Raw genomic sequence first — 26,060 nt, forward strand, 5'->3', positions numbered from 1 at the left:
AATAGATGCCTTTTATTGGAATAGTTGTTTTAATTTTAGCACATAGGTCTCAGTGAATATAGTGGAAATATTTTTGGAGGTGTGTACCAAAGTGTTCTGCTGGCTGAAGGCCACAGTGCTCAGCATTTTTCCCACCTTATCCTTAGTGCAGCCAGAGTTGGAAATAACATATGTACTGTATATGTTCCATACATTCCACTGGGGAAGATGACGTCCTAACCAAGGCAGCCGTCAGGCACCTGGAAAGCAAAGGAAGGTTTCTGAAAAAGTACCTGTAAAAAAGAGTTCCTACATAGTGTTACCAGAGTACTGTTACAGATTTGCACTCTTTAAAATAATTTTTATAAAATAGGATGAAAAGAAGAGGTCTTGCTTAAGTTTGTGTTGAAAGTTTCCCATGGAAAACTCCTGCAGCTGCCACTGTCTCTGGTGGCACTGGCTGTATGCCTGAAAAAAGCCAGAAAAGGAAGAAATTCAAACCTCAGACTCTTAACTGGTAGGGTAAATCCTAATAGGGTTAATACTGAATTAATCCAGCTGAAATACATTTCAAGCTAAGTTCATGGGCACATGGCTGAGCATTTTCACTTTACACCACACCCAAGGCATAAATAATTTTAAATGCCCCCAACTTTATTTTTTTGATGCATTGGATGCTTCAGTCTGGTCCAGGCTTCTGATTTGGAATTTTTTGTAGGGAATATATGGCACTTTGTATTCCCCTGGTAGGATCAGGAATGGCTGGGGGCTTGCTCAGGATGTCACCTTACTGCCACACTTTTGGCCTTCTTCCTCACCTCTGGGTCGGAGCCTTGACTCAAACCCTGCCTCTGACTGCCCTTAGTTCCTGGTGTAACTCATTAATGTGTGCAAAGCGAATGTACAGCAGAGCTGTGCAGAATTAGTAACGTTTGTATTATTGTACTTGTCCTGAGCTGGCAGTGTGAGGTATTCCAACAGACTTTGGGGAGTAGGGAGATACTTTGGAAGCCATTTCATGTGCATTTCTGGTAGTTTCTGATCGTTTTATCATCTGATCAGAAAGAGTACAGAAATGAGGATGTTTAAAAACCTGCGGAGATAGTGGAGCAGCTTCTCAAAAACCTATCTGCTTCAGTTTTTGAACTGGGTTGAAATAAATGTAAGTAAAACAAAAAAATCAGTCTGAACATGGTGCTGAATGTTTTTCAGAACCCTGGTCTGATTTGCATTTTGTGTTCAGCTTTTTGTTGGTGCAAAGAGTAGTGGATCTGGTAGGAAAACTGGATATTGATAATGTTGGAAGATTCTAGTGAGGACCTGGACCATTTGTGTGTTTTGGAGCTTGATTTGATGTGAATAGGTTGGATGTACAGTGGGGCTCAGTGGTGGATCAGGTAAAGCCTTGTCCTGGGGCTGTGTGAAGGGCTGGCTGCTTGGAGTTGGGTGAGGTTTCTCCACTTGGATGTTATTCCAAGATCTGGCTCACATTTGCAGCCAGAGTGATTTCTTCGGGCTGGTATTTCAGGAATGGTGTGAGCTGTACTGCAGACAGGAATGTCAGGAGGCTGGGAGCACATGCCAGAGCGGGACACAGCTCAGCAGCGGGTGCTCAAATCAAGTTCTTATTTGTTACTAAAGGAAACTTTTCACCCAGAGCCTGCCAGGAGCTGATGGGGACCGCAGGAAGTCCCCAGGCCTTGATCTTTATTATTTTTGGTCTTGAAAGCTGAGCTTATGGCAACGACTGGCACCAGGAGCTTAACTTGTGTGTCAGTGCCTGGCAAAGCTGGGGGGAGCCCAGGGAGGGCAGCAGGACACAGGGTCTGGCTGGAGTCAGACCTGCTGGGCAGAGGGGCTTGTGCCAGCAGCTCCACCAGCTCTGGTCTGAAGGAAAGCACTGCTGGACTGACTGAGCTTTGTTGTTCTCGTCCTAGAGCTGCACTTGATTTAATTTGGATCCAGTGTTACAAATGTTCCATCTTTCACTGCTGAAGTCCTTATTGCTCTGCATGAGCAGTAACATTCGTTACTGTTATTCCTTAATCTGGCATTCAGGGAAGAGAAATGGGCTGATACTGTATTTGTATGCCTTTCCCCCAGTAATCGTTTGTCTATACTCTTAGACTGAAGCTGTCTAATTTTCTGATTTTAATTACTAATTCTGGTGCTAGGTGATTCTCAGTTGAAAGTTCATGGCATGCACTGCCTTCGTTCCAAAAACAAACAAAACTTCTGTGTTTCAAGGTCTGATTTGGTGTATTCCTTATCCTCACAGTGGTTATGGGTAGCTGTGAGTGTTGCATAAGATTGCACATTTGTTCATGCCAGACCACTTTGCAAGACACTTGAAAGGGTCCCTGGATGTCCCAAGTTTTTCCCTTTGGTTGAATTGCAGCCAAGCAAGACCCACAGTTAAATCCTGTGGGAAGCTTCCAGAATCTGGAGTGTTTCTGTGTAGTATCCTAAAGACGGGTTGAAAATCACTGCTTTGCAAACAGCTTTGCTCTCTGCTTTGAAATGCTGACCTGCTGCACATGAACTCTCTGCAGACATTATCCTCGCTTGCTCTTACACCAGATTTCTCATGGGCATTTTATTTATTAAAACCTTTATATTAAAGGTGTTCACCATGTGTAAGAAAACTAATGGGATCTGATTAAGTATTTGGACTTGGCTGTCGTTTTGTGTTTCTTGTATGTGCAGAAATCCATTGTTCAGGGGGTTTTATTACATTAATCGATTTGCTTCTCTTCTTGGGGCAGGATAGGAATACCTGGAATCTGACCCATTTTGTCCCGTGTCCTGTTCCCTCCCTTCCCCCCACCATGTAACTCAATGATCAATTTACTTCTTCAGCACTGAGGATAGTAAAATTTCTTTCCTTTGTGAAAATTGAAACATAAGGAAACCTTTTATTTAGTGGAATTATTGTTACAAAATGCTTCAGAATTGTGGATGGCAGCACCAGGGAAGTATAGCCCTTACCTGTCGTTTCAGTAGACTTTTCCCTTCAGATTTTTCTCAGCTGAATTTTTTCTTCTGGTCCCGTTTTGTGGTAGGATTTGAGGCTCACAGAAGAGTAACTTGGGGTACGGGATGACAAGTTATTCTGCCCAATATGTGGAATCATTCAAAGATTTAGTGAGATTAGAGCAGCTCCCTATTCTACACCATCAGTGCCTTTGTCTAGAAACAACTGGCAGCAGCAGTAGAGCAGTTGGTTGACTTCAACACTAAAGTGAAGTGGCTGTAGTTACCTCTGTTTTTTTTCTTGGTGCAGGCAGTGAGAGCTGTCTCTCAAACACAGGTCCCATTAGGGCTGGCCCAGTGCCAAAGCCAACACGCATAAAGCTGTGCACAGCTCTTGAATTGGACAGAAAAGTCTGCACACTTACTGCAGCTCTGTACATTTTTAGTTGATTAAAATGATGATAAAAACATGAAATGTGGTTTTTTTGGTGGCTTTGTAGCAAGGAATATTTAAGCAAATAGTTAGCTGTGACGGGAGTCACTCTATGGGTAGAATAAAGGGAAAACATTTTCAGTACCATTCATTTCAAGCTAAGTTTGGTCAGCAGTGGCAAATCCATGGTTCACCCTAGGTTGTTGACAACTTTCTGTAATATTCATGTGCTTTTATATTTTTTAAATCAAGATTCTCATGAGGTGTTAGGCAAACAGCTTTCCTATTCCCTTGTTATTCCTTTTCAGCTGGACCTCGTTGTGGGGTGAACTTTGAAGAATTTCTGAAGACCCCTCTTTTCACTGCTTGAATCCTGGTTAAAATCCCACTTATTTGTAATGAATTTGTTGAGTGAAAGAAGTAGGAAAACACATCTATGAGACAGTTGCCAACATTGTCAATTATTTGGTGACAGATCCCTCTGTCCTGTGATTATCAGCCCGGCAGTGAGCCTCAGGACAGGACAAGAGGGTGTGTGCTTGGCCTCCAAGGCTCTGAATTTCCCTCCTGGAGCCCATTAACACGGATAAATGTTTCCTTTTGTCTCCCCTCTGCTGCAGCGAGCACTTGTCGTGTGCCTTCACGTTCTTCCTGCACGGGGAGAGCAACGTGTGCACGAGTGTGGAGATAGCGCAGCACCAGCCCATCTACCTGATCACCGAGGAGCACATCCAGATGGCCCAGTCCTCCCCCTCGCCCTTCCAAGGTACGGAGCTTCCCGGGACATAAACCATGTGGGGATGATTCTCCAGAACTTTCTATCCATTCGCATTGTTGTTAACGTTACATGCCAAACAAATCAAGCATTTTTGTTTAAAAAAAACTTAGTATTTAAGAAAGTCAGCGCACCCGTGTGGTTTTCTGACATGGTCTCTCTGTAAACCCAATGTGAGCTTATCTGGTTCAGGACTGCTTTTCATTCATACATTGGCAACTGTTTACTGTTTTATTTTAAAAACAAGGGGTGGGTGGGTGTGAAAATGTAGCAGAAACAATGAAAAACTTGAAGTATCTGTGACTATTTATTTGCCAGTGTAAGAAATTAGAATTTTATAGAGTTCAGTTGATGGCTTAGTAAATTCATAAGGCAATTTTTGTGTGATACTCTACCAAAAAAAAAAAAAAAAAAAGAAAAACACCTAAGAATTTTGAGTCATTGAGTTATGCTGTCTTTACTACAGTCTGAAATTATAATTTCAAAGCAATTAAAGCAAGAAATCTTTGTAAAGTTCAACACAGAGTAAAAAAACACCCAGAGACACATGAAATGATCATGTCTAGAGATGTTAATTTATAGAAGCTTTATTGAAAAACATTTTGTGTCTAAATGTAAAGCTTTGACAGAGGCTCAGGCACTTCAATCATACATTTTATTTCAGTGAGATGAATTCATGACTCAAATCAAATACAACTAAAAGCAAAGTTGAGTCAGAATGGAAATACCTGTTGTTAAGCAAGTAGTTTTCCCTATTTGTTGTGACTCTTCTTTGTGTATTATCTCTCCTTTTCAATGCTGAGAAGTCTCAAATGTTCCTGTCCTCTGTTCTTTCCATGAGTGCTCATCCCTGAGTGCTCTTTCACTACACTGGGATTGCTGGAAATTCATTCACTGTGGAAGTTATGAACCCAAACTGCCCCAGGATCCCGTGTTAGCTCAGAAGGGGTGTGCAGGAGCAGTGCAGTGCTGTAGGTTTGGGCTCACACCTGTACTGGGTGTTGCAGTGGCTTTCCCTGGAGTGGACCCTTCATTGTGCAGGCGCCGGAGGCAGACACTGCTGACCCACAGCTGGAGCAGCCCTGCTGTGGGACTGCTGTTTGCTATCCTGTGGTGCTGCTGGGTCCTTCAGGGCTGCTGTTTGCTATCCTGTGGTGCTGCTGGGTCCTTCAGGGCTGCTGTTTGCTGTGTTGCAGTGCTGGTGAGTCCTTATGGGTTGAACGGGACCCTCACGGGCCAGTCCTACAAGATGTCAGACCCCGCCACTCGGAAGCTGATGGAGGAGTGGCAGTACTTCTACCCCATGGTGCTGAAGAAAAAGGAAGGCATGAAAGAGGAGGAAGAGCTGGGATATGACAACGATTTCCCTGTGGCAGTCGAAGTCATTGTTGGTAAGTTTCAATATTTTGCCTGAAGGATTATTTTCCTCCTCATGATTTGGAAAAAAAAAAAAAAATCTAATTAATCAGAAGCAGCCATTATAATTTTCCTATATTCTCTTGTAGCTCTCTTGACACCAGAACATCTGAGTAGTTCTGTTGCCTCAAGCTTTTGTACTCCCTGTATCCCACATGCCATTATTCACTGGATTGAGCTACTCATTTCAGCTCTGTACTGGTTACAGAGGGCTGGGTGTATATTAGCATGGAAATTCCTTAGCTCTTTGTATTTCAGATAATAAGTTTTGTCAAATTGACATTGAAAACAAGTGGAAGTAGCTGTGGTTGCTGGATATTATCAGGTGTGTTTAAGACTTGTGGTTTTCCATCTCTCTGCAGGGGGTGTAAGGATGGTGTATCCTTCAGCCTTTGTTCTCATCTCCCAGAGTGACATCCCCGTGTCACAGAATGGTGCCAGTGCTGCAGGCCATATAAATGTGGGACAGCAGGGGCTTGGAAGCGTGAAGGATCCTGCCAGTACCTGTGGGATGCCCCTGACTCCCCCCACCTCTCCAGAGCAGGCTGTTATGGGTAAGCAGTGGGCTGGGGAGATGGAGTCAGACGCTGGGCTTTGCTCAGCTCCTGAGGAGTGAGTGAGCATGTGAATAGGGCAGGGTAAAGGCAGGCAGTGGAGGAATGTTAGGGGAGGATTTGTAGGTCTGTGCTAAAGGAAAGCCAGTGCTGTGAACACGCCTTTACACAAACCGGGGTGAATTGGGTGCAGCTCCCTTTTCTGTGGGTGCATCTGTGTGCAGTGCTGCAAAGGAACACACAAACCTCTCACCACTGGGTGACCTTCTGCTCGAGCTTGGAGATGTTTTGAACTTGTTGGACAGCACTTGTCCAATTTCACAGCGCAATAGAAGTGTCAAAGACACGAAGGTCCTACAGGTTTCTGTGGGACTGTGCAGCCAGGTGGGACTAAAGAACCCTTGTTATACCCTCACTGAGGAGGTCCCAAGCTTAGCCTTTATGGGATAGTTCTGTCACATCAGTAGGGTCAGTCTTGGAATCACAGAGTCGTTGAGGTTGGAAAAGACCTCTAAGATCATCAAGTCCAACCTTTGAACCTTGATGCAAAGCCAAGGAAAACTTGTCTGGATCCACTTGTCTGTGATTAGAGCCTATAGATGAAAACAATCAAAGTATTTAGTATTTACTGCTAATAAGTCAGAATGTGAGATGTGAATTCACTTGGAGTTGTGTTTTTCAAAGGAACTGAGAGTTAAAATAAGCAAAAAGCCAATTAATAACTTGAAGCAAGACAATCAACATTTAAATAACAATCTCTGTTCAAGTATTGATGCATATTTTAATGTGCTGTTGTATTTTTAAATTTTTCAGAACCCTGTTAAACTTGTACAGTATCACAAGGGGGATTCTATTTTTGAATATTTATAAACTATCATTTATATAAAAGTGTTCATGTTGTCCAATCTGGCAGTCACGGCTTCTGTTTGATCTCTGCTATTGTTTGAGGGCAGTATGAATTTGTATTAGAGGGCTGCCTCTCCAGCAAACAATGAAAGGATTCTTTTTTATCAAAACCATTTTAAAAGACCTCGAAAAACTGGAGAAATGGATTGGGAAAACATGCCACGTAGTCCAGAATCACTAATGGAATCCATAAACTGGATTAGTGCGAGGCATGGGAATAACACTTTGGTTCTGCCCAATACTATTGAAAACTGGCTGGAGTCCAGGAAAGGATAGTGGGAGTGATCCTGGATTTTGCAAACAGGACCTCCAGGAAAAGAAGGACAGAATTGAGGTGGTTTATTCTAGAGAAGTAGAATTTGAAGGACAAGAATGGGCTTTTCTCTGCAACCAGTATGTAATGTATCTAAACTGGAGCAAAGCAAAACTAGGTTAAACAGGAGGAAAAACTTGCTCTGAGGAAGGATAATGAAATGTTGGAGTAAATTTGCTGTTGGGAAGCTACAGAAGTTCCATTAGCAGAGGGGTGATGGGTTTGGTGGGGGGCATTTCGTAAGGTTGTTTTTAAGACACAGATTAGTTAAATATGTTGATCCAGCTTTAAAGCAAGGACTGGACTAGATGATCTCTTCAGTTCTCTTTTAATCATATTTTCCATGGTTGTGTCTAAAGTATGGAACAAAACAAATTCTTGCTGAAACTGGCGAATGGCTTCACCAGTGGAACCAGTCTGGACCACAGGGGATGTGTGGTAGCCTCTGGTGAGGGGCTGCTGTGTCCTCCACTCATTGTACCATTACCTGACACAGGTATCTATGTGTGCTCCAGGACTGTGTCAGGGATGTTCATGGATAAAAATTAGTGTGTGAGAACAAAGTGGTTTTGCCTGCTGTGCAGTTCTGGCTCACACTGTCAATTGCTGTATAGTATAAAAATATTGCATAATTATAGAAAGCAACAATTAATGCACCCCAGTGTAACTTGAAAGCCCTGGTAGCTCCTTGGTTATCCTCTCATGCCTCTTGTCCTTCCCTTCCCATCAGACTTTTCCTTGTTTTCCTCCTGCTGTTGATGCATGTGATGCCTCTGTGTGCACGTGATATTTGTCTGTATACACACATTCCTTCTCCCCTTCTCCAAAGGAGGGCACATTTGCCAATTCTGAAGTTCTGACCTGTTTTTTTGATCATCTGTCAAGTTCCCACTGCCAGAGAACCTTGGAAAGCCAGTGAAATACACGGTTAGAGGCACAAGCCTCAGCATGCCCAGGGATTTTGGGGTTTGACTTTACAGAAAGATAAGCAGGGAAGATCCAGCTGGAGAAAGAAATACATAACATGAAGAATGAAAGAAGATGCAGGGTTAGGCAGCTCGTGCACCATTTCAGAAGTTGTGTTTTACAAGTCACCTGGTGGCAAGCAGGAGGAGTCCCTGTTAGCTGCAGTGGTGTGCAGCAGAGTCCCTTCAGCACCTCACACTTGAGGCTGCTTGGATTGCGTCAGGCAGGAGGACGAAGTGTTCTGTACCCTGGTGTGACCTTGTGAAAATGCAGCACATCCCTCCTTGCTGTTCCATCCCCAGCCCAGAGCAGGGACTCCATGCCCAGGCCACACGGACCCAAAGCTCCCTCTGCTGCTGCAGCTCGGGCTTGGCAGGATGGAGTTCAGTTCAGCTGAACGCAAACACATTGTGGGGCAGGAAGAGAAGCTTCTGCTCGTACAGTAGTGGGTAAAGGCTTCTGCATCACTGGAAGGAATGGAGTGCAGAGAGTTTTCAGGCTCTCAAACATGTTGAATATCTTCATTTGTTATCTCTTTGATAACCATACAGAAAATATGTACTGAGAATATCATATGCTGTGTTAATAGTGTTATCTACTGGTGATAAGATGGAAATTTCTGTAGTGATATAGATCTCAACTGGAAAATCTCATCGAAGCCAGTTTTGATTCTGGTATTTCAACTCAAGCATATTATAAAGAAATGGCACAGAATCCCAGAGTGATTTGGGTTGGAAGGGACCTTAAAACTCATCCCATTTCACCCCCTGCCATAGGCAGGGATACCTTTCGCTATCCCAGGCTGCTCCAAGCCCTGTCCAGCCTGGCCTTGGACACTGCCAGGGATCCAGGGGCAGCTACAGCTGCTCTGGGCACCCTGTGCCAGGGCCTGCCCACCCTCCCAGGGAACAATTCCTTCCCAATATCCCATCCAGCCCTGCCCTCTGGCACTGGGAACCCATTCCCTGGGTCCTGTCCCTCCATCCCTTGTCCCCAGTCCCTCTGCAGCTCTCCTGGAGCCCCTTTAGGCCCTGGAAGGGGCTCTGAGCTCTCCCTGGAGCCTTCTCCTCTCCAGGTGAGCACCCCAGCTCTCCCAGTCCGTGTCTGTAGGAAAGCATCAGTGATCCATTCATCTCCTCAGTGAGATTTAATACTGAGTATGAAGAACTGATCCTTGCTTTGAAATGGTGTGCATAAACTATTAGTTTTCTTAATAGATGCTTTTATTATATTATAATAAACTTCGTCTTTAAAGCAACTCACCAAAGACTATATAAATTCAAGTTTAATGTCCAGGATAATTGTGAAGAAGCTCTGTCTGCACTATTTCTTAGTGATTCAATCCAAGGCTATAGGGGCTATCTAAAGTACCTCCATTTATTAGGGAGTATATTTTTATTTATGCAGATAGCTATGTATAATATACAGAGTCCGTCACATCACCTGAGGTGCACTACGTGCACAACTCCATTGCCTGTGTCTGTGGTACAACCCAGTGCCACCTTTGTTACCTCGAAGGAAGCGTTGCTTTGAAATGTGTTCTGTAAGGATGCTCTGAGCATTCCCCAGTGAATGTGCACATCTGTGTAGCCAGCAGCCTGCTAAGAGCCTTCCAGGAAAAAAATAACTGTGAATATGAAGAACAGGTCTGACATTGATGCTTCATTTCTCTTGCAGGAGAAAGTGGCTGCTCTCAGAGCAGCATCAGCCATCCAGCTGTGCAGGAGGGGACAGTCAGTGTCCACAGTCCAAAGAAATCAAGCAAGATTACTCCAAAATTTCACAACCGTATGGTTCACCGTGTGTGGAAGGAATGCATCCTCAACAGGGCACAGTCCAAGTATGGCAGCAGTCCTCGTGGTTTGCTTATTTATAACACAAAATATGCACTTAAAATTGTCGTAGTTTTGGCTTAATGTTATTCCTTACAGGATTCCTTTGCTAGTAATCAGAACTAATGGTGCTAAACAGCATTATCTAGGAAAATGTGGTATTATCAAAGAAAATTTGTTACTGTGTTCAGCTGAGAGCTCCTGACACTTCCCGTTGTATTTGCAGTTGTGTAGCCTGATTATGCCAGTCCTTGAGGCCATGCATCCATAGGATGTGCTTCAGCCAGGTGCTCTCAGATTTAGTGATGGCAGCTTCTATCTCCAGTTGTTGCTACTACACTGAAAGCTGGGTGACTGCAGAACAGATCGTATATATTTGATATTTAGGGCTCTAAGGGGAGTATTTGTAAAGCATTACATGAGTTGGACTAAAACTTCAATTGGCAAGGGTGTATAAATTGATGTTAGTATCATAGGCCTTTAGTACTGGAGATTTAAAGTGTATCATGGCATGGTGAGCCCTGAAATATTTATTCTTCCTTATTTCCATGTTTCCTCATTGGGTATGTCAGACTAATTTCCAGAATCAGTTTAAATGGCTTTCCCCTTGTGTCTTGTGCTCAGACTCCAGACAGACTTATCTGATGCAGAGCTGGGACCTTCGTCCTACATAAATCAAACTGTAAATTTAAGGAGTAGTACAGGGATCTGCTGTCTATTTCAAAGGTCAGGTAGAAGGAAGGAATTTATCTGAGGGGAACATACATGAATTTATGCATGTACATTTTTAAAATTTTGTTTTACAAAAGGTGGTGATTACTAAAATAACTTTCTCTTCTTCAGGAGGAATCAAATTACAGCTGCAAATTTGGAAGAGGAAGTTCCTAACAATAGCGTTTCATGGGATTTTGTGGATCCAGTCCAAAGAGTCAGTTGTTCTTGTTCCAGGTGAGCTTTGAAGAGAATACACATTTGTCATACTGGGAGAGCCCTGTTTAATTCAGACAGAGGTACACTTGCAGGAGGGAGTTATGCTTTAGCTGAGACAAGAGGAAATTGTAATATCAAACCTGTGGTCACATTTGGGGGATGAATCTGCATCTCAGCCCACTGTCACTTGCAGGAGTCAATCCAAGTGGGAAAATGATGGTAATGGGGCCAGGATCACTCCAAAAGTTCCCATTCACAATGAACTCATCCTGCAGCTTTTCACAGCCGTAGCCGTTGGTTAAGTGGTTAAGGCTTGTGGTAAAGAGGGCAGGATCTGCCCAAGCTTGTGAGCATCCTGATAATTGGAGGAAGAGGGAAAACATCCCTACAAATCACTTCATGTGCCTCTGGTCAATCTGCCATGGCACAAAACCCACCCAAGAGAATATTAAACCTTTGCAGCCTGGTCAGCCACTGTCGCTGGATCAGAAAGAATTCACAGCTCACTCACACAAACACTTTAGGAAGTTATTAAATTATCTGTCATCTTTGGTGAGTGGTTAGAATTCCGGAACTCCTCACTCAGGAAAGGCAAACCATCATCACCAATTCTGCTGAACCATTCTTACAATTATCAGAGAGATGTTACAGGGCTAGAAAACACCCCAGTTTGCAGTGAAATAGTCCTGTGAAACGCTTGTCCTGAAATTCTTGATTCCCAAGGTCACCATCTACTTGTAAGATGGGTGATAAAAAGCATCTTTACCAAAGGAAGTTATTCCTTAAGCATGCAGTTCTTCTTTGTGTAGTCAGAGGAAGAGATGAAGGGGTTGTGCATCCTACAAGGGCGGAATGTTCAGCCTGGAGACTCCCTGCTCTATCCCAAGTGAGAGGTGCTTTCTGCAGCTGTTTCCCCCCGATTATACACATCGTTTGTATTTATATACTCAAGAATGTGGAACAGATTAATGTTTTGTTAGAATACCAAGTGTTTCCTGTGGAAAACTGAGGTCCAGCTCTGCCTGGAAAGCATGGGGAATCAATAGTGGGCAGTGGGAGCCTGATTTTATGGATAGGTTCAGCTGCACTTGCAATTTCACACTTTCTGTTCATCCCTCCAGTGATAACTGCATCATAACTCACCAGCTGGAGTTGGTGAGCACAGCAGCTGGGAAATGGAAACATCATCCTTAAAATGAAGGCAGTACCTGATTTCAAACAGCAATAAGTACTTTCTGTGTGGCTGCAGAACCTGAGCAGCTACTCTCATATAGAAATTGTTTTAGTCATTTCTGTGCCCATTCCATGTACTGGATAAATGTCAAGATATGATCTTAGAACTGGAGTCTCAAAGGGCTGTCTGGTACTCAGCATCAAATTCAGTCTCCTGCAGACCCAGCTTGGTGTGTGAGGGACAGAATGTCTGAAATAATTCTCTGCAGTTAAAATACGGTGAATGATGGAGAATTAAGGCAATGAAATGTTACAAGAACATGCTTAAGGCAAATCCCCGGTTACCAGGGCATTAGCTCCACATTAGGGTGATTGCAGCCACAGACCATCTGCTGCTGCAGGGAATCTGCAGCGTGTCCTGGGAACAGCAAAGCCCTATGGATAGCTGGGATAACCCCACACAGCGCGGGTGCTTCCAGGGGAAAGGGGCAGCAAGCACAAGACATGTTTGCACCCTTAGGGTTGGGTGTCTCCAATCTAATCCACTTCACTGGTGATCATGTAGGTTATCTTTTCAAGTAAAAAGCACATTACTTGTTTTGAAATGGGCTTTTGTTGTCCTTTTGTTGTTCATAAAATAGGGATGGAGTGATTCATTTTGAAATGATGTTTATTTTTAAACAGGTTTCAATGTTAAGCACAAACACATCTTTCAATTTCTGTTTAGCTTAATAAAATCAAATAAACAGCTAAACAAAAAAACCCTGAAAAACAAAAAAGACCAATAAACGTATGGGCAGGGTTATTTCCCTGCTGTCACATCCTTGGGAACCAGCACCAGTATGATGAAAATACTGTTTAGCAGTACCTGAGACGCTGAAGTTCAATCCTGTGCTTCCCCGTCTCAAAGATGCTGGATGCAAAGTCAGAAAAGCCATATAAAGCCAGTAATAAGATTGTATGTTACTGCATTATTTTGTTTTGAATATTTAAAAATATTTATTCAAACTTCCTCCATCAGGCAGAAATTAAAAGTCTGTTAAAAGATCAGGAGCAGCCAGGAGGTTTCTCAGTGCTGCTCTTTGGGTTTGGCTTTCCCCTGGGCTCAGGGAACTGCCCTGCCCGTGCAGTGAGTGGTTTCTGCTCCTTTTCCAGGCACAAGGTGTTCAAGCAGCGCTGCGCCGGTGCCTCGGGCCGGCCCCCCACGCTGCCCCAGCCCGGCTTCGGCGTGGGGACAGCGGCGGCCTCGGCACTGCCCCCTCCTGCCTCCTCAAAGCACAAAACCACCGAGAGGCAGGACAAGGGAGAGAAACTGCAAAAAAGGCCCCTGATGCCATTTCACCATCGGCCCTCGGTGACTGAAGAGCTATGCATGGAGCAGGACACGTCTGGGCAGAAGCTGGGACTGGCCGGGATGGAGTCCGCTTTGGAAGTCCCGAATTCCAGGAAATATGAGAAGACGCTCTCGCTACCTGCTAGAAATCCAAGCAAGCAAATTAATATGAATCCTATGGATTCACCCCATTCCCCCACTTCCCCTCTGCCTCCCACCCTGAGCCCCCAGCCCAGAGGTCAGGAGGCGGAGAACCTGGACCCCCCTTCTGTTCCTGTGAACCCAGCACTCTATGGCGGCGGGCTGGAGCTGCAGCCACTGCCCACCTTAGATGACAGGACAGTCCTGGTGGGACAGAGGCTACCTCTGATGGGAGAGGTCAGTGAGACAGCCTTGTACTGTGGCATAACTCAGAGCAACGAGGCCGTGGACATGTGGAGGACCTACAGTGTCCCTTCGAGCGACGACCCCGAGTTCCGGCCGCCGGAGCTGCCGTGTGAGAGGTATGATGGCAGGATGGAGATCAACCCTGACAGCACTGCACTGAAAAGGTGAGAGTGCACACCGAGCAGGGGGGTGGCAGCTTTTAATCATCACCAAACTCTAATTTCTCATTTTCAAATGAAAAAGGCCAAGGCTTCACTGCCCCATCACAGATGCTGGAGAGAATACTGGGTACTTAAATAGAAACACACTATTACAGATGCTTTCCTGTTCCATATCTGGCTTTCTGTTGGACACTACAAGAACTGATCAATCTCTTTGTGACCTATTTTTGTATTTTATGCTAGCCTAAAAATTACTCTAACATTCTGATAATGCATTTTAAAAAATCCACCAGAGAGAGTGGTTAATGGAAATGTTTAAGCAAAAATTAATTGAGGAAGAGTTATTGAGTTAAAAGAATACTTGGTTTGGTAATTACAATGGAGTTTGCTCAGCTGAAAAGGGTTTCAGCCTGAAAAATACAGCCTGGGAAGGCTGGAAAATGTTTTCATTTACATAGTGACAAAATTGATTCTTCTTTCATTGTCCCAAAGTAGGTCTTAATACAGTAAGGTATTTAATACTAAATGTAGCCAATACATCCTTTATTTGAGGAAAAAACCATTTCTGCTTATCAAGGGGGATGGAGTGAGCCATGGGCTGTGTTTGTGTGACGGTTACAGATCATGCTGGTTTTGTTTCATGGTGTCTTTGCTTGTTTATTTTCACTTCAGGCTCTTAGCACAACCTAATAAACGGTTTAAAATTTTGGAAGAGCAGAAACCAGTGCAGACCCTGAACTATCTTGACCCCTTGCCTCTACTACAACCCCCTGGAGAAGGCTGGGGAGATGCCAGTGATCCTTACACCTTCGAAGATGGAGACATCAAGTACAGCTTCACTGTCAATAAAAAATGCAAACTTGGGGCTGAGAAAGATCCTTTGAAAAAGAACAAGGTAAGGTGTAAATCCAGAGTCTCTGGCATTAATGTTCTTGTGGGATTTATCCTGTAGCACAGCATTTGCTGTACAGCTCTCTGGAAGACACAAGCCTGTTCCACAGAATGAAATCAGGCATATACATATTTATATTTACATTTATATTTTCATACAATTTTAAATTTTTTTTATTGACACCTGCATGATGCTCCTTATGATCTTATCCTTTAAGGAGCCGTTTCAATGTCTGGCTGTGCAAGCAAACATTTCAAAATATGTTTTTTCCTGGAGATTTTGAGGTGGTTAATTACCTGGACTGGCTATCAGAGCTGAATGATGTCCATGGAATCCTCTGTAAATCTTACGTTTAACTCAGACCCCTAGGTTTGGCTGGATGCAGGAAAACATTTGTTCTTGCATAGCTTAAATTCATATCCATGAAATCTCTTTAATTTTTTGTGTAGTCAGAAGATGTGATTGGTACCAAGGAAATCCCCCCAACAGGCCATTCCACACCAGTTCCTGATGGAAAAGATGCCATGTCCATTTTCAGTTCTGCTCCTAAGACTGGTGAGTTAAAGCTCTTAGATTGGGTCTGCAAAGCAAAAATACCCATATGCCGTAACATCTTGAGGGGAAAAATCACATCTGAACTTTTGTCTGTAACGTCAGAGCAACAGACAGCTCCCAAGCTGGAAAAATCTTGATTTTCCTTGTCTTTCTTATAAAAACAATTATATATATATATGTATATATCTATATCTATATCTCAGCATATTAAACAAGCAGCAGCTCCTTCCTTGTTTCCCGGCTGACCCTCGGTGGTTGCTGAACAGCCTGCAAGGCTCCAGCACAGCAGAGGTGCTCAGTGCTGCTGGGAAAGGTGCTGCTGTGTCCCCGCCTGTGCTGCCCTGTTGCTGACGGTGCCCCCGTTTATTTCCCGTTCCCTGGCTGCCAGACCCGCGGCAGGACGGCGCTGCCGGCAGGGCCGCCTCCGGCAGCCTCACCCAGGTCACCGACCTGGCCCCGTCCCTGCACGACCTCGACAACATCTTCGACAACTCCGATGAGGATGAGCTTGGGGTGAGTCTCTCTGGGACTGAGTATCCTCTAGGCCGAAAACCAGGAATCCTGCTGGGAATGATTATCCTTAATAGATGGGAGAGAGGGTTTCCAGGTAGGCAGGCTTAGATTTTAGCTAGGAAGGATTGCTGGCAAAGAGAGAGATCCTTCAGGAGATCTGTTCTGCATGGACAGGCTGTAAGGAGCTTCCATAGGAGAGCCATGCAGTTGCTGTATAAATCCATTATACCTAGTTCTGTGTCCTGGACTTCTGTCAGAATTTTGTGTTAGAAACTTCTGGAAAAGACCCAAGTTTTATTAACTGGTGATTAGTTCTTTTACCTTGTCTGAGAACCTGACCAAAGAAAAATAAATTCAGCCTTACAGCATGTTCCCTTTCATTCTTCCAAGCACTTTATTTCAGTGCGAAGAGAAATAGTTGCTGCATGTTAGGAAATACAAAAGGAAGTGCAGATTTGTATCAGTTATGAGAGGGGGAAACTGCCAGGGAAGGCAAAGATTTGAATAGTCGCTATCTTTAAGCATAATCTAATATGGCCAAAATCACAAAAGGTGATCCTAAAGTGACTGTTAGTAGTAGATAAGGGTGTTTAAAAGTCTAATGCCTTTTTCTTGGCAGGACTTTACAAGTGCACCAGTTTTGCTGTGGTTCCACACAAACTGCACTTCAGATGCCACAGTTAACATGCAAATCTACCAGAGGACTGTTCTGTCAAAATAAAAAATTACTTTTTTCTCTGAAGTTGGCCTGGACAGCCCTAATGTTTTTCATGTCTTAACATTTGCATGTGTTGGGCTTACTCGCAGTGTCATATTCCCATTCTTACCTTGGAGTAATCCATAGATGGAAACAAGTAGAGCAGTCACAGGCATTTCAAGCTCAGGGCTTGTGATAAAATTTTGAATATAATTTGTGTGTGTATAGAAATATAAAAGTACATAGTTACATGTATGTGTCAATTTATGAGGGGGTATATAGACAGGCAAATATTTTTCTTTTGTTTTAGTGTTGAAAGAGGGGGAAAAATCCAGACTCCTTGGGGGGCAGTGGGTGGGAGAGCAGAAAAGCAGCCGTTCTCTTTGCGGTGCAGTGCCCCTGAGAGGTGCCAGTCTGTGCTAACTGCAGTGTTTGGTTTGCAGGCCGTGTCCCCAGCCCTGCGCTCCTCCAAGCTGCTGGCAGCGGGCTCCGAGGAGCGGCCGCTGGGCAAGGACGGCCGGACCGCGGTTCCCTACCCCCCCAGTGAGTACCAGCGCTTCCCTGGGCACAGCTCAGCCCTCCCACGCGCACAGGCCTCGCTGTGCCAGCCCTGCCGTGGCGCTGGGCTCACGGAGGGTGCACCTGTGCTGGAGTTGCCAGGTTTTAATGAGGACAGTGGTAATACAGACACGGATTTTTAATGAGCCTACGGAGATTTGAGGTGCTCTTCTGTTGGCATTGTTGTCTTAGTCTGGAACTATGGGATGGGTTTGTTACAAATCTTCCTTTGGAAGCTCCCTCCTCTCTTCTCAGCTCACTATTGGGCACTTACACCATTACCACATCCCTCTTTAAGTATAAATCCTTCTACTTAATGAAATCAAAGAATTTAAAACCATGGCTTACCAATTGGCCATGATGGTGCAACCTGTCTTAGAAGAAAATTGCATCAACCATTTTACAAATTAAAACTAAAATCACCTTCAGAGTTTAATCTGGATGTGGAAGTGCATGATTAAAATCAAAGGGCTGGGTTCTAACTGTAGGCACGGTGTAGACCTTTTACAGGTGGTTGTGGCAGCGATGCTTGGACAGGCCCTGCCCATGGACAAGGGAGGTTATGGGAGTGCAGGAAACTGATGAAATTGTATGAAATTAGATTAAAATAATAGGGCTTTTTTCTAAGGACTGTGCCAACAGCTGTTGGGAATGACAACTTGTACTCTGAGGTTTGTGGGCTCTGCTGCATTTCTTGCACAGGAGGGTGTGGCCAGGGCAGGTCGGGCTCTGCTCGCAGGGAACAGGGACAGGAGGAGAGGGAATGGCTTCAGGCTGTGCTGGGGAGGGTCAGGTTGGATGTTGGGAAAATTCCTTCACAGAAAGGGCTGTCCAGCCCTGGCACAGCTGTCCAGGGCAGTGCTGGAGTCCCCATCCCTGGGGGGATCTAACAGCCGTGTGGATGTGGCCCATGGGGCAATGGTGGCCTTGGCAGTGCTGGGAGTAGTTGGACTGAGTGATCTCAGAGGGCTTTTCCAGCCTGAACAGATCCCTGATTCTATTGTGGTATAGGTGGCATTCTCTTTAGTTGAAGGAGAAATGTGTCTGTGTTTGTGGGACAGGAGGAAGGTGAGAATTTTTGGTATAATAGTAACGAATCAAATGACAAATTACTTAGTGGTGAGAAGGAAGAGTGCTTGATTTCTGTGGCCACTATAAGCAGAAATCCAATCTCTCTGCAAATCATTCTTTAATGCCTTCTCATTAACTTCAGCTGGTAATGAGAACAAATTGAGGTGAAGAAAAAAACCAGTCTGAAGGAGATGAGTCAGAGTTTTATGGACCCATAAAAGCTGTGCTGATTTACTCAAATGTAGAAGTCTGAAGTATACAGAAATTGGATTTTGACAGGTTTAGTTGATCCATAGCTTTTTAAAATATGCAAAGCTTTTTCAAGCATGACACACATGAAAATGAATGATGATAGTTGCCTGTTGCTGTAGGGTTGGGGGATTTTTTGTAATTAAACTTTTTTATGAATCTGCACTGCAGAATTTTGCTAAGTGGAGTGAGCTAGAGGTGAGAAAATGATGTAGTGTGAAGTTAAACAGATACACTCCACTTGTAGCTGTGGCCTTGCACCAGCTGTCGAGGCAGAGCAGTGTCTGTGGGGAGCTGAAGTGCCTTGTACAGCATCATAAATTCCTACTGGCCACCCTTCATTTTCACCTTCCTCCCTGTCCTCTCTCCAGTGCCTAAAGCACCTCTCTCTGCTGAGAAACAGGGAGCCAATCCAGCTGCCAGCCTGAACATTGTATTTTATACTAATGTTGTTGGAAAAGAATTTCTTCCATTGTGCTGAACCTGCTGTCAGCACTGATTCATCCTGTATCAGGACAAGACTAAGGTCTTAAATTCAAATATTGAAAGAGTGGGGAAAAGAATATGGACAGAGTGGGAATAATTCATAGCCCATTGTTTACTCTGCTGCTCCAGATGGTGAAGGACTTTGGATTCAGCTTGGACAGTTATTACCAAAAGAACTGCATTTTGAGAGGCTTTCCCCTATTTGTTTCACTTTGTCTAAAGAGTTCAGTAGCCTGGCTGTGTCATTTCTGAGCACAAAAGCATCACATGCAGGGCTGGCTCTGTTAAGGCAGAGTGGAGACACATCCTGAGGCTGCAGCATCCTAAACAAATGTTCTGTTAGTGCAGGTACTCACAATCCATATACAGTTGTAATCCCATCACTTATTTCTGCATTTTTCTGTTAGTTTTTGAGAACAGTACTTCTTCTTACCTGTTTGGATTTCCACAACATGGTGTTTACCAGTCAGAAATCCATCCATATTGATTTATGAATTTTCCATCATCTTTAGGCTGCAGATGTTACTGAGCACAAGAGTGTCCCTGTGTCCCATCAGCTTGGGTAGGGAAATGGGATTGGGCATTAAATCTGTCAGAGAAAGTATCTAAGAGGAGACACTTGAGGGAATTCACCCTTCTCTAATTACAGTGGTTCACCAGTGATGGTTTTGTTCAGAGAGGATTAGTCCTAATTCAAGTCAGGAAAATAGAGCATTTATGCTGAATGTGACACAAAATAAATCAGCTGTACCTGGAAGGAAGCAGAATGGAACTGGGGAGAACATGCAGGACTTGGTGTGATTTGTGTTTGATTGCATTACCGTGTATGGGGCATCTCTGTCGGGGTTGGTTGTTCTGCTTAAAGAAGAAAAACAGCCAATGGATGATTCCATTACGTTCATTTCCTGAGAAGTCAGGGATTTTCCTGGCTTAATGTCTTGTGATGCAAAATGGTAATTTTGTGGCTTCTCTGGCACTGGAACTTCAGGCTGCCTGGCAGTCTGTTCCTAGGCAGGACTGCCCGTGTTTGTGGCAGGAGCTGTGTTGCCATGGACCAAATGAGGCTACAGTGACTGAGTGGAGAAATCCAGCTCAGGCCTCCGGTTTTGGGGCTCAGTGTCAGCTCTGGCAAAGGGAGGAAACTCCTCTGTGACTCCTGAGAAGCAGTCACTGGGGTGAGCTTGGCATTAATGTCAATTCATCTCTCCAGTTAGGAAGGATTTATTAGTTGCTGGTAAACTGTACATTTGTTTGTCTGTCTACCAGGTTGTTGTTTCTGCTGAACAATAACCTTGCAGAGTATCCCTAGGAATTTGGGGAATTTATCCCTAGGAGTTAACTTTTGGTCTAGACTTACACTGCTGTCAGAACCCCAGTAAGTCTGGAGGAGCTTTGCTAGTTTTTAACTGATGAAGTAAGAGCTCGCATTCAGTTGGTCTCTTCTGTTTTATTGAATTTCCTTGAGAATTTTTATTTTAATGATTAACTGTGTTGTTTCATCCTATTCAGCTGTGGCAGATCTCCAAAGGATGTTCCCAACACCACCCTCTTTAGAACAGCACCCTGCCTTCTCCCCAGTGATGAGTTATAAAGATGGAATAAGTTCAGAGACTGTGACTGCCTTGGGAATGATGGAGAGCCCTATGGTCAACATGGTTCCAACACAGCTGGCTGAGTTTAAAATGGAGGTGGAAGATGGATTAGGTAGCCCTAAACCTGAAGAAATTAAGGTAACATGCCAGAAATGTGGGATTTTTACGAACTCCTCTATGCACACTTTGATTTTTATAAATGAGTCCCGTGTAGTGTGTGTAGCAGCTAACAAATGTGAGCTGGACCCATGTAAAGAACCTGTCAGGCTGAAGTTGGAAAAATATTCTTTTCTAGTAAAAGAGCTTTTTAATTGTTTCCCTGATTTTAACTGTAGGCATTTTTCTTCTTGTAATCTTGTGTTTGTAATGGTTCTGGGTGTTCTCAGGAAACAAACAGTATTGTCTGTGAAATGAGCCCTGTGCTGAACAGAGAGAATGTACATGTATGGAAAAACACCACACTCCTGCCTAAGGAGCTGTTAATTGATGCATTTCTTCAAATAATTTCTCTGTGGCCCCTTCCCTGTGCCCCCTTCCCTGCTGCCAGGCTGGGCACACAGTGGGATAAAGTGGTGCATGTAGAAAGGCTGCCTTTATCTCTCTGAAATGTTCCTTTTTTGGTTAGGGTTGAAACTCTCTGAGAAAGCCCAGGGGTTGAACTTGCTCTGTTTCTTCTTCAGCTGATGTTACTTCACAAGTTTTAAGGCCAGATGGGACCATTCTTATCTGACTTTCTGTGTAACACAGGTCAGGTAATGTCACCTAGTTCTCCTCTCTCGAGTCCTGTAGTGTCTCAGTAAGAGCTGTTCGTGGCTGGGGACTCTGGGTTCTCGTGACATCCCAGTGTGGCCATTTCTCCATAGCATCCCATGGAGGGACCCAGCATCAGCACCGGTGTACATTGGTTGTGTCATTGTTCCATCACAGGGTAGGAGCAGGGCAAAACCATCCTGCCTGTGTGCATCCTGCATCCCTGAACTTCTGGGGCTGCCTTTCGGCACTTTTGCCAGAAGGTATTGTTGCCATATTTCCATGCATACAGCCTGAGGGGTTTTTTAATAAAAAGTACACTTTTTGTGTGGAAATGCACAGCACCTTGTTCTGCAGCAAGCTGCTCTGTACATGGGGAATAGCAAGTGAGATGCCCACTCTAACTCTGGCTTCCTGGTAGTCCCCAGCCCTTGATTTTGTAGCCTAATTTTTCTCCTTCAGACCCACCTGTCCCTCATGTGCCACAGCCTGTTCCTTCTATTTCAGCAGCCTTCTTTCTCCCCAGCACCACCTCCTTTCCTCTCCTTTGTGCCCATGTTGGAATTAACTGAACGCTGATTTTTAGGGGTCTGCATTGCTGAGCCAGGGACACACTTGGACATGGACAAGAAGTGGCTGTGTTGGTGTGAGGATACTGATGGATGCCTTTGTTCAGTGTAAATGATGTGGTTAGCTGTGAAGTAGGATATTTTCCTGGCAGCAGGAATAGCATCCCTCATGCAGACTGCAAGGGAAGCCCTGGCAAATCCCACAGGGTGACTTCTTCCACAGGAGCTTTCAGTTTTGTCCCTGGGAGAGGAGGGAGTTCCTGTCCCTGGCAGGAAGCAGGACAGCCTGTGGGACAGCATTCCAGGGTTGTGCTCCCCTGTTTTGGTGCCAGTCCAGTGTGTCCAGTCAGATCCCGGCACTCCCAGCTCATTCCCCTGCCAAGGGCTGAGCTGGCAAGGAGCTTGTCCCAGCAGCTCTGTGGAGAAAGGGGCTTTGCGAGGTGGGAGGGAATTCCCAGTGTCCCTCTGAAAGCAGAACCCTCCTGGACACCAGGACATGGGGCAAGTCTGCCTCGGTACTGCCAGATCTCTCCTTCCTTCCTCCCTGAGCTCTCACTTGGAGGCACCTTGGCAAGAGACACCTTCTCAGTGTGTGCTCCAGGGCAGTCTCTATTTCCTGTCTTGAGTTGGTGCATCCACAAGTTTTTATGCCATTAGAGGAGTCTGAAATAAGTTTTTTATAGGGTTTGTAAGACTTTGCCTTGCCACAAACCTTGCTGGTTTTTCTCTTCGGCTTGTGCAGTAAATTGTTTGTTTAAGAACAGGATAAGTTGGGCCTGGAAAAGAAGTCTGTCTTGGAATTTGTTGAGCTGAAGGTTTTTGAGTAGGAGCAGATTTCAGGGCATCATTGATACCAAAGATATTTTAATCTCCCTCACCAACCATTATAGGAGTATTAAAATACTTATTTTAATTCTGCCTGAGAACATTTCCAACAGCACAGTTGACTGGCTTCTGAGTGTGTCACAGCTGCTCATACACACCAGTGGGGGAAACAAGCACTAAACCCATTGCTGATCATTCTGAGAGCATGGAAGGAGATTCCTTGTGCTGAGCATTCCACAGCTGGAGATAGTAATCCACACATTCCTCATCCCTCAATGCTTGACAAGGTGCAAGGGAAAAATGCAAAGCTCTAATGAGATATTAAATACTGAGAGTGCTGTTAATGTTTTCCTACTCATTTTTACTTTGCAGTAGTGCCTCAGAAGGACTAGTTCTGATCTCCTGAAAGAGCTGCAATAGCTCTAAAACTCTGGCTGAAGTTCTTGTCATCAATCTCTGCAAGCAAACCTGACAGTCACTGCAAGCCCAGCTGGGCTGAACTTCATTGATAGTTAATATAGTGTTTGCTGGATGGTTTAGATATTTGTATTTAATACTCTGTGTAATGATTGGCATGTACAAAGTGTGCACTGTTATTGCTAAAGTGATGTGAACCCCCACGGTGGGGGTTATTCAGAGAGGCTGCCTCAAGGCACCTCAGGGTTCCTCACACTCTGACAGCCTCTCCCCACTGTCAGTACAGAAGTCTTGCAAAGATCAATCTTTTAAGTGCCTAAATGAGGTGCTAAAAGTTAGGTAGTATGAAAATTTCATAGTGCACTACTGATGTTTCAAGCACAGCTTGTCTGAAATGAGCCTGATCCAATTGTGAAACCTCCTGCCATAAAGCTGTGCAGCATCTCAGCATAACCAGGAGCCTCAGCTGAGTTTCCTTGAAGGAACTGCTCTTGAATCCTTTGTAGAATGAATAAATATAGTTCATTTGGGGGGGAAAAGGGAATATTAGTTCAAACGGTACAATAGATTTGAATTAAAAATAAATATCTAAAGAGCAACCTGACCACATTGTTGTAACAAGGTCACTTGGATGTTACAGGATTTTTCGTATGTGCACAAAGTTCCATCACTTCAACCTTTCGTGGGCTCCTCCCTGTTTGCTCCACTGAAGATCCTGCCCAGCCAGTGCCTCCTACCTCTGAAGATTCCAGATGCCTGCATCTTCAGGCCTTCTTGGGCTGTTCCTCCGAAAATTGAACAACTTCCATTGCCACCTGCAGCCACTTTCATCAGAGATGGCTACAAGTAAGTACAGCCTTGGAGGAATGGAGTCTGTCCAGCCCGTGCCTAAAGCTGGGTGTAACTAAAATGGTTGTTTGTATTAACAGTGCTTTAACCTGCAAATGTATTTTAAACATTTTAGGTTTGTCATTGACTGAGATCAAAACACTTCTGATAGCAGGAACATTTAACCCTGGCTTTGGCAGTCAGGGCTGTTACAGTATGTGTCCACTCTCAGTGCTTTTGAAAGAACAGGAACATGCAGTACTGAATTAATGGCAACTTCTGATACAGGAAAATATTGTGATTCAACAGAGACCACAAGTGTTGGGGAACAAAATGAATGCACTGAACCTTTCACATCTCTGCCCTCCCATTTGCATGTCCAGCCTCCAGCCAGGCTCCCTTGTGTCACTTTGAGCTCCAGCCTGGTGATCTCTGGTCCTGGAGATTCCATTTGCCCTTCTGAGGGCTCTGGAAATGTTGAGTGGGCCTGTGGGAGCTCCCCAGTGTGTGTTCCTGTGGGAGCTTCTGTGGTGTCCCTGAGCAGGGCCATGGGGAGCTGCTGATCAGACAGATGTTGGTCCATGTCCTGTCCTGTCCCGTCCCACCCTTCCTGGGACCCAAAGAGGAGATGCCAAGTAGAAGAGTGCTGTGACATGAAGGGAACCACTGACATTCATTTTCCAAGCTTGGATTCCTCACTCTGTTCTCAGAAATGAGCAGTGTTTATGGAGGAAATTCACTGCTGGAGGTTTTGAAAGCTAGCAAGAATTTGCACCATTAAATTAATAAAATCTCTGAAAAAGCATAGTAATAGTACAAAGGTCTCCTGCTGCACTGCTTCATTTCTAGAGGAAGCAGTCTGTATCTTTAAACCAGTCTGTAAATCCTTTAAATCAGTCCTTTTGCAGCCCCAAAGGGTCCTTCAGTGTTCTCAAAAGAATTGCAAAGAAGAAATTGTAAACCCTTGATATAGTGCCTAGGGAGCAATTTAATTCTCAGGTTTTTTCATAATAGTAACTGATGCACCGGGCCTGAGCTGGTTATTAATTTCAGGTATTTGTTGGGGGAAAAAACCCTTTCATTTTCAATCTAATCCAATTAGAGTGAGGATTATTACTGCAGGCTTCCGACAGAGTGGTGATTGCCAATCAGGGTTTCTAGGTCACCTTTTCTTATTAGTCTGAGGCACTCGCTCTGCTGCCGCTCCACAACTCCTTCAGACCCTGCTTCATTATTTTCCCCTCTCCTGCTTTGAGTTGGACACACATCAGTTCAAGGTAAAAAAATGATTGTAAGGAAAGGGGTCTTCAGTGTTTTCCTTTTCAAGTCACTAATGATAGGTGGGCATTCAAATGATGATAGTCCTTTCCAATAACACACAAAACACTATGAGGACAGACAAACATGGAAGAATCCCTGTTTCCCCTTCCTTATCCAGAGACTTACTGAGTTCTTACACTCTTTCCTTATTCTAATATGTAATCAACACATTACAAGAAAAGGAAGCGGGTTAGAAGTGATGTGGAAAGAGAAAAGTAAAGATCTTATTCTTTCATTGGCCCCTTATTACCTGTTTCTTGAATTGAATCCTTGCAGATGAAAGATCTCATAGGAATGTACAAACTGTTCTGTGGTCACTTGAATTTGGCAGGAAATGACAAAAACAGAGTAATAAAACCCAGTCACAAATGGAGATGACCCAAAAATACGATTCTTAGCTTTACTGGACTAAGAGTTTGTAATGGAACGTGTCCCATTGTGCCGCAGACTGTGTAATCCGAAATGAGGATTTGCATTTATAGAATCAGACATGCAGTGTGTGTCCATGAGGTGATACTGTGTATCAGAGCCACATGCATGGCTTGTGACAGCTATTTAAAGTGGTCATTTCTAAAATAAAATAAGATTTCTGTCTCTCTGAAATACT

At 44.2% G+C, this 26,060-nt stretch overlaps 1 protein-coding gene across 1 annotated transcript in view; it reads left to right on the top strand.

Moving 5' to 3' along the window:
- Positions 1-26,060, top strand: part of LOC309579918 (mediator of RNA polymerase II transcription subunit 13-like) — a 179,601-nt gene that overhangs the window by 128,721 nt on the left and 24,820 nt on the right. The window contains exons 5-16 of the mRNA XM_082293492.1: positions 4,006-4,151; positions 5,357-5,551; positions 5,939-6,130; positions 9,993-10,155; positions 10,991-11,095; positions 13,406-14,134; positions 14,804-15,026; positions 15,473-15,578; positions 15,967-16,091; positions 17,232-17,331; positions 20,662-20,882; positions 23,946-24,151. Coding sequence (XP_082149618.1) covers positions 4,006-4,151; positions 5,357-5,551; positions 5,939-6,130; positions 9,993-10,155; positions 10,991-11,095; positions 13,406-14,134; positions 14,804-15,026; positions 15,473-15,578; positions 15,967-16,091; positions 17,232-17,331; positions 20,662-20,882; positions 23,946-24,151 — 2,511 coding nt within the window. The remainder of the gene's footprint in view (positions 1-4,005; positions 4,152-5,356; positions 5,552-5,938; positions 6,131-9,992; positions 10,156-10,990; positions 11,096-13,405; positions 14,135-14,803; positions 15,027-15,472; positions 15,579-15,966; positions 16,092-17,231; positions 17,332-20,661; positions 20,883-23,945; positions 24,152-26,060) is intronic.

Source organism: Coloeus monedula, assembly GCF_965178545.1.
Source record: "Coloeus monedula genome assembly, chromosome: 18".
Lineage (NCBI taxonomy): Eukaryota > Metazoa > Chordata > Aves > Passeriformes > Corvidae > Coloeus > Coloeus monedula.